The sequence below is a fragment of the Manacus vitellinus genome, unplaced genomic scaffold, assembly GCF_001715985.3.
Source record: "Manacus vitellinus isolate BGI_N305 unplaced genomic scaffold, ASM171598v3 scaffold_34_pilon, whole genome shotgun sequence".
NCBI lineage: Eukaryota > Metazoa > Chordata > Aves > Passeriformes > Pipridae > Manacus > Manacus vitellinus.
This window is the reverse complement of record NW_021940488.1, coordinates 1130057-1139044: the sequence shown is the minus strand read 5'-3', so window position 1 is coordinate 1139044 and position 8988 is coordinate 1130057. Positions and strand designations below refer to the sequence as shown.

General features: G+C 40.3%; 1 protein-coding gene across 1 annotated transcript in view; it reads right to left on the bottom strand.

Moving 5' to 3' along the window:
• Positions 1-634: 634 nt before the first annotated feature.
• TMPRSS7 (transmembrane serine protease 7) overlaps positions 635-8988 on the bottom strand; it is a 30109-nt gene continuing 21755 nt past the window's right edge. Inside the window, 6 exon segments of the mRNA XM_008920858.2 lie at positions 635-805; positions 2909-3045; positions 4814-5082; positions 5258-5435; positions 7381-7497; positions 8609-8719. Coding sequence (XP_008919106.1) covers positions 635-805; positions 2909-3045; positions 4814-5082; positions 5258-5435; positions 7381-7497; positions 8609-8719 — 983 coding nt within the window.

The window sequence follows — 8988 nt, the reverse complement described above, 5'->3', positions numbered from 1 at the left end:
AAGAGTTAGTAGCTCCAAATCATGCAGTTAATTAAATGAAGGTTGGAGGAGGAATAAGCATGGAGCAAATCACTACTCAACTCAAAATTCCTGATCTTAAAAAATTAGGGCCCTACAGATTTGAAAGGATTGAGTTCACCTTCTGCAACCTCTATTCTTCCTTGTTGCCTGTCAGCTGTTCTTGGTGGAGGAGACAGGGAAAGTAGTATTTGCAAGAGTGCAAATAGTTGATTGCTGCTCCACAGTTACTTCTGTATTGGCCTTACACATCTCAGAAGAAAGGAGTGACTAAGCCTTAAGCTCTCTCTTTATGTGATCAATTGTATCTTCAGCTTCCTGACAGAGGATTGCACCTGCACTTAGGTGGTACCTGGAAAATGAATGTAAAGTGCCAGAAGTTTATTATTGCACCTCCTCCTGTGTCTCCAGACATCTGCATAGAACAACCACCACAAGGAACAGCCTCTTCCTTATTCATGAAGGTTTGAAAAAAGGCTAATTATTGCTTCCATATGTGAATTCCAGAATCAGCAAGAGACCCACAAAGAAATTCCACCACTGAACAGTTCTTCCAAATATGATTTTTAATTGAGATATCCAGGACATGTTTTATTCCACAAAAACAGTTTTCACATTACAAGACTGAAGGCACATATTTGTGAATCCATGGTGCAAAATTTGACACTCTTGTGTAGACACCTGGGAAATTTGGTCTTCCACATCCATAACCCCAGCTCACTATGCCAGTCAAAAACCATTTTCCGTCTCCATTGCTTTGACACGACAATGGTCCACCGGAATCACCCTAAAAATAACAGATTGAGTTGTATGTGTTTACAATGAAATATAAAAACTAGGGAAAAATCCACAGCAGATGTTTTGCCTGAGCAATTCCAACAGTGATTATAGTTTCACATTCACATAGTTCAAACCATCGATACTTTGTTATTTGTAAGCAGAAGGACTGCACAGTTGTACCAAAGTTTGCTCCTTCACAAGAAAGAAGGCTAACTCTCCCTCTCTAAAGACACTAAAGATATTACTTTTCATGGACTAGATTTGAAATTCAATTTTTTTTTCCTGGTTTCAAACTCACAGCTAGACCCCAAATCTGCTCCTTGCTATGTATGTAAATTCATAGATTGAGCACAAACAACTCAAAAAAATAGTCAGCTTTTTTAAAAAAAATATAAATACAATAAATAAAATAAAATATTTAATAATTATATAACTTCTCTCAAATTAAAGGTAAATGGAAACAGCTTGAATCCCTCAATTGTTTTGTGTTTGTGGGTTTTTTTAGTTTAAAGAAGGAAAAAGAGCCTAAGTGTTGTCCTCTAGTAGATACAAGTCAACAAACAACTAACAAGTTTAGGTGTATGTAATGTCTTTGCAATTAGATCAGTTAAAGTGAAGTCTGTAACAGACTTCAAGGTTTTATACACTATGTCATAATGCAGGACAAAGCAACTAGGACTCTTCTTTTATAGGATGTTCTTGTACAAATACATTGGCAGAGCTTCAGGTAAAAAAAAAAAAATGTGCCACCATTTGGGGAAAATTGCTTGGACCAAGCTTATACTTTCCTGTAAGAATCTGCTGTACACACAATATCTCTGAAAAAGACACCAAGTTAAACCTTACCAAAACACTGAATGCAAGAAACAATTTCCAAAAGCAAAAAGTGAGTTGGCAAAATTCAATGTTTTGCAAGAGAAGTGCCTTCCTTCCAGACATACATTTTGACAGAGCCAGAAAACTATTTTGTTTTAACGTTATAGCATGTTAGGAAGGCAGGTTGGAAGGGACCTCTTCCTAGGTGCCAAGGTGGCACCTCTGCTCGAAGAAGGATTAACTTGAATTAAACTTTTTCCTTCCTCGACAATTAAGATTTTACATTTACTGAGGTCAAATTTTCAATTTTTTTTCTTCAATTCCTAGGACAAAAGAGAAGTGGAACACCAGCATTTTTCACACATTTTGATCAGCTCTAACTGCCAGACACAGCCACAAATCCTTTGCCCTTACAAAAACACAGCCAGAAGACCTGTAAATTATGCTTTTGCCTGGTTATATTTTGAGTGGCCTTACAGAAACAAAGTAGCTGCAGAAACAAATCCTCCAGTTAGTGAAAACAGTAATTAATATAAATGGTCTCGCTAACCTCTAAAAAGCAGCTGGCACATTACACTCCCTCAAAACCCTCAGACATTCCTTGCCTGAGACCCATTGTAGTCTCTCTGACTTCTACACAGATCACTGAAAGCTAGAACATTCCAGATCTCCATCATTAAAAAATGGTTTTATTATTATTTTAGCAGAAAATTAACTACTATTTTAGTAGTAGGTTTATATAAGTTCAATATAACATCTGTAATATGAAATGTTATATAAATACATATTGTATGTATTCACACACAGACACATGCAGAGTTTTACTACCATTCTCCAGAAGTAAATCCAGAACCTCACATTTATTATCTTTCAGCTTTTCTAGATCAGAAATAATTTACATTTGGAAAATTTATGCCCAATTATCATTGTCTCATTATACACTCCAAGTTGGAAGGGAGGGATCCTGAAAAGAGACAACCTAGTTTATCATTTTTTTCTTCAACTGAGAGCTTCTTATGCCAAAAATTCCCTGATTTCAAGTTGTTATTGGGTCTTGCAAATTGATTGGCTTTTGGCCTGCAACTGAAACTTAGTGATGCTACTTGTGCACATAAAGCAGCAGAACTCTGAAAGCACCCAGAGGAGAGACTTGCTGACAGACAATTCTTATATTGCTCTTTTTCAGAACTGAAACATACTGACCACAAAGTGGTCTGCCACTCAATTCTTACACCTCATCATGAAACAATGAAAGACAAGATACACTCTATGCAAAGTGTGCTGAGATACATACTTTACACCCATCTCTTTTCCCAGACAATAGCCCAGCACAAAACATCCTAGCTGTGATAATCCCATATGTGGAATGACATAATGTCTGGTCAATAATTTCTACCTCCGCTTTCTGAAGAACTGCTGAACCTTCATCATCTGGAAAACAAATTCAAAGAAGGGTGATTCAACAGAGCTTTGCATTTTACTCATCTATTGAAATAGAAAACAAATCTTCAGAAAATATCCACGGATACTTTAGATCACTGAGTTTATTTCAGATTCCAAACAACTGCAATAGAGCACAATGCTTCTTCTAATAGGCAATTGTATAGTGTGGTTTTGGTCCTTTAGACAAATACAACGGCATAATCGCTAGGGTTGGCCAAAAAGTTTTTTCTTTGCTTTTTGCAAAAATGCCTCAAGACTTCCTTATTTGTTCTCTTCTTATTTTTAAAAGGAAATAGGATTTTACAAAGGTATTTGGATCATCACATGACAGATTTGCAGTTAGGGCAGTATACCTGAAGGAGCCAAATCCAAGATTAAGATTATGAGTCAGAGTTTCAGAATGCAAGTTTTGGCAGCATTAAGAACTTGGACATTTCTCAAAATTCAGTTCTCTCTGTCTGAAAGATTTGGTAAAACACCTCTTTGCTGTAAGATACATACTTTCAGAAAAACAGAATTAAATCTAATTGTCCCCTCCTTCTAATGCAAAAGGTCCAATCTCATCACCAGCTGATCCTCTCAAAATCTGGGTAGAGCCAAAGAAACCTCCCCTATATATTCAATTATGAAAGTGTTGGTTTACCTAACAAAGCTCTGTTTCAGGATTTGATAAAGCTAGTACAATGTATACTTTAACATTACTTAAAAGATTGATTTGGTACTTGTATAGTGTAGAATGATGAAGGGAATAAAGGAAAATTTGGGGGGAAAACCACTTTTTTTTTTTGAGGCATTGCATTTCAAGTAACCAGCTTTTACATTGCACATATGACTAACCAGCAGCCCAAAGAGAGAAACCACACCATGCATCCTATCTCAGTCAGGTGGTTGCTCTTGGTTTTCAACCATATATTTGCTCACAGCTATTTATAGAGAGGCTGGATGTAAGTTAGCATGTGGGAATCCTGGCTGTGAGCAGCAAGTCCAAACACTGGAGGTTAATTACCTGCTGCTGCCACCTTTCACCTTGCACTGTCTGGGCCAGCACAGTGGCAGCAGCCCCCAGAGGGCAGGTGAGGCTGGCCCTGGGAAGGTGCAGACAAACCACCTGGCCCATGTCCCTGCAGTGCCACGAGTTATGCCAAGGGAAGTCATCACACCCACACTGGAAGGGCTTTAGGAAGGTGGCCATGGGAGGGGCGGAAGGTACCACTATTCCCACAAGGGAAGAGGCAGGTCAGGACAAGCTGCTGGGAAGGCCAGCCCTACCCCTGCCATGGGGCAGTCCACGATTACAGTGTGGTTGTTCTGTCAAGTTGCACTCTGAGGACGGAGCTGGCACCTCACAGGGTCAGCACCACGGGGCTGCTCAGCCTGCAGAGGCTGAAGGTGAGAGAAGAAAGACAGCAATTTCATCTCTGTGCAACAAGCAGCACAGGCTCCGAGGGTAACAAAGGCAAAAAACAACACCACATTATTTCAGATTAAGTGTAGCTCCTTGCAAGTCTTAGCTAACAACATGACCCAGAAGGCTTTCAGATCCATAGGACCAGTAGCCAATTTTCCTGAACACACGGAGGTACATGCACAAGGCACCTACTTGCATAGGACAGAAAATTCAAAACACTATTATTTTCTGCCCACCTCAGCAACACACAAAAGCTGGTGTCCTGCACACCCACAGGCACATACCAGCTGTGAAGGCTGCTGTTTACCTGGGGGAAAAAATTAGCTCAACTGAAGGGCTAAAACTCACCTGTTTCCTGCTTTTGGCCCCAGCCTGTTATCCAGCACTTGTCACCACTGCGGACTTTATGGGAAAAGGGAGGCACACAGATTGGCTGGATGACATGGCTCATTGTGTCCGGCCACGGCTTGCTCAGCTGCAGCAGCGCAATGTCGTAGTCGTAGTTCCTGCTGTTGTAGTATTCATGGACTATGATCCGTCTCACGGCAGATACAAACTTTGCACGGCCTTGCATTTGCATCCCCATGTGGGCTCGCCATGCTCTGGGGTCAGCCAGCCTGCTTGGGAGCACACAGTGAAGGCATGTCTTTAAAAAGTACCCCAAAACACCTGCAGGCAGCAGGGCAGGCGAAAGGTGAGGGCAGCACCTCCATGCAATTCAAACTCTGGGATCTAAAGGCATTTGTGGATGCTGGTCGTGTTTGGGACAGAGTCAGAGGGAAGATTGCTTACTTGCTCCCTTGAAAGCAGTGAGCTGCAGACACGAGCCATTCTTTTGAAATCACTGATGCTCCACAGTAAGCAGCTCCCACAAAATGAAGGCTGACCTGCCAGGGCCATTCACCTTCCTTGGTGTTTGAGCCACCTACAATCCTAGAGATGAGATTGCTGATCTTGCTACTGCCACAACCTGCAAGGGATATTTCAGGTTATAAACCCCATCCCTAGTGCTTTTTCTTTAGTGAGAGGGCTTCCCACACAGGGCATGAAAGAATCTTGAACTTTGAAATGTTTGGAATCTATTTCCTTGCCCTGTAATCTATTTGGCTACTCTATTACTGAAACAAGGGGTGACTCCAAGTCAAAAAAGGCACCGCTCTAGAAAAATTCCTTTTCTAGCTCTGGCACAGGAATTGACCTCTGAATGTTTCTTATGTCAGCAACGTCAGAGGATCCATTGATTTAATAAGCATCCCAATAAATATATAAAAACAGACAGTACCTTATCTCTTTTTGATACTGTCAGCCTTGACCTGAAAGGACACCATCAGTAAGGAAGTTCAGAGTCATCAGAACACTTATTTCTTGCCAAAACAGTGGGAGTGATACAAGAAAAATGTATGTGGAGATTAGACATTTGTTACTTCAGAAATAAGGTGGTCCAATCATTAATTTGTATGGAAAAAACTGACAGCCTGTCAATGCCGTCTATTAGTAACAGGTGAAGAAGTCATATCTCAGCACAAAAAGCTGTACTCTAATTTGAAAAGCAAGGAAGAAAGACCCTTCTGTAGGGCCTTGTGTCCATCCCTAGTGCCTGCACATAAAGCTTCTGCTCAAGAGTTTTAGTCCCACACAGAGGTGTTCATCTTTCTGAACAGTTTCCTGCACACAGACAAAAAGTCAAATGCAGCATTAATGTTTCCAGACAAAAGTAGTCATATGGCTAGTCTTTTAAGATATCCTACTCTATCCAAGGGGGGTGCTGGCAGATTTGAAATACAGGTAACATGCCAGAAGCAGCTGAGGGCCAGGTAAAATCATAAAATCGTAGAATGGTTTGGGTTGGAACGGACCTTGAAGATCATCTAGTTTCAATCCCTCTGTCATGTTCAGGGACATCTTCCACTAGACCAGGTTGCTCAGGGCCCCATCCAACCTGGTCTTGAACACTTCCAGGAATGGGGCATCCTCTTCTCCAGGCAACCTGTTCCAGTGCCTCAGGACCCTCACAGTGAAGAATTTTTTCCTTATGCCTAATCTAAATCTATCATTTGTCAGTATAAAGCCATTCCCTCTTGTGCTGTCACTACACACCCTTAAAAAGTTCCTCTCCAGCTCTCTTGTAGGCCCCCTTCAGGTACTGGAAGGTGCTAAAAGGTCTCCCCAAAGCCCTCTCTTCTTGCTGAAAAACCCCAGCTCTCAGCCTGTCTTCATATGAGAGGTGGCTCCAGCCTTTAGATCATCTTTGTGGACCTCCTTTGGACTTGTTTCAACAGGTCTATGTTGTATACCTCAAATACCTGAAAGCATTCAGTTTAAGCAACTAATCCTAATCCCACTTTTATTGCTACTGTAGTAACAATAATCTGTTCACTTTAGAGCAAAGCAAACTGAAGAGGTTGTACAGAGGTTACTTTAGGAAGATTTGAGACGAGAACATAGCTTGATACTATGAAATACTGGGGTTTTCACCATCAGGAGGAGTGAGAGAAAGTGAAAAATTTGTGGGTTTTATCTCGTTGCAGCTGTATCATCCCTAAATCCAAATACAGTCTGACTTCAACAGAAGTACCTGACATCACTGCAGGCAGCAAAAACGCTGCCTCACCAGCTAGCTAAGTTCACTCTGCAATCAACCTTGCTTCCCTTAACACAGCTACAATAAGCAGTACAGCTGTCTAAGACTCCCCATGTCTTAGACTGTAAACTCACCCTCTCACAAGAACTTAGGAAATTCTGCAAGCAGACCAGAAGTGAACTGATAGCTGATCATTACCCCACTACCATAGAGAGAATGCAATAAAAACTCAGTACCTGCAGCATGAGTTGTACCCACTCCAAAACAGGAATAAAGGGCTTTATTGTGCAAAAAGTTCAAAGTTCAAAAAGATGAATGTTTGAGAGGAACTTACTGCAGCTGTTCTCATCGCTTCCATCAACACAGTCCACAGTCCCATCACATTTTGCATATTGTTTCCTAATGCAAATATTATTCCTGCACTTAAATGTGTGGTTTGTGCAAGGAATACCTGAAATAGTTGTGGAGAAAAAAAAAAAAAAGAATACTGTTGGTTCAGCTTAACATGTGAAGAAATGTGTGCACAGATAGAAGATTCATACATGTATTAATTGATAGGAGGGAACAGAGCAAAAAAAAGCACTTTGAATGGGATGGCTTAAGTCAACCTCTACTTAGAATAAACTTTTCAAGTAAAACTGCAACAATATCAAGGTGTAGATCAATTTGGACAAGTTTGAACTAAGGTTTTGTCCCATCCTTTCCCATAGCACTAATGAACATGGATACAGTAGCAAAAATTTAGATGTACAGCGTGAGGCTAGAAAGAGAAAACATCCAGGGTTCTGGAAAGAAGCTCTCCTTTATATTTCAGTATTAAATGTGAAATGAAAGATTGTAGTGAAAGCAGTATTATTAACTATATTCAGTAAAACTGCAAACCCCAGCCTTTGCATTTTCCTATTTCCCTGTGGCCACTCAAACCCAATCTATTTTTCTTGTCAATACACAGAAGTATCATGTAACCATTTACACAGACTGTCTAGTCAGACAGGTCAAAACCTTGCCTTCAAAAAGGTCACTTGCAGCACTTACCAATTGTGCTCCCTTTCATGTCATGGTGTTAATTTATTCTAAAAAGTCCAAGAAAGGTCTGATTCAAGACTTTCATGGGCCTACTGCTAAATTTACAGCTTCCATAGAATTTTAAACACATTAACCTTATAACCCTGAAAACTGCTCCAGAGAAGCTATCATTTTTATAGTTATTTTACAGATGGTAAAACAGATCCAGGAAATAAATTGAACAGTTTATGCTTTAAAGAGATAAAAGCAGGGATTCAAGCTTCAAATTCCTAGATCCCCATCCTGCACCCAAAGTACTTAATTCTTTTGCCAGTATTTTGCTGAAACAGGTGTTCGTGAGCTCATTAAAAAAAATAAATAGTTTAAAATCAATAAGGACTTGTTTCTAAGTATTTTAAAAAATTAAACAGAATTACATAGCCTGAGTGAAATTTGATAGTGCCTCTCAACTCTTTGAATGTAGCATCCAGAATTCAAGTCAGGGGGAGACAGATAATAGAAGAGAAAAAATAAAATATTTAAGAGAGCAGCCTTACTGTGGGTGCAGTTCTGCTCATCTTTTCCATTCTCACAATCACTTACTCCATTGCAGGCAACCAAATTATCCTGTATTGCGAAGCTGGAGTTACAGTTCCACTCGGGGACAACTTTAAAAACATAAGTCAAATCAGGTATAGAAGCATGCTTGTCAATGCTGACACTACTCTTCTGACTATGTCTGAGTACCACTTCATACCTTCACTGCATGGTACAAGGATGGGGGTCAGTGCCACATTATGTGTGTGGGAAATAAAGGGCGGGAAATAAATAAAGGGCGGGAAATAAATAAAGTGCGGGAAATAAATAAAGTGCGGGAAATAAATAAAGTGCGGGAGTTCAGTGACTTCCCCAATTCACACATTGCCCCGGGCAGAGT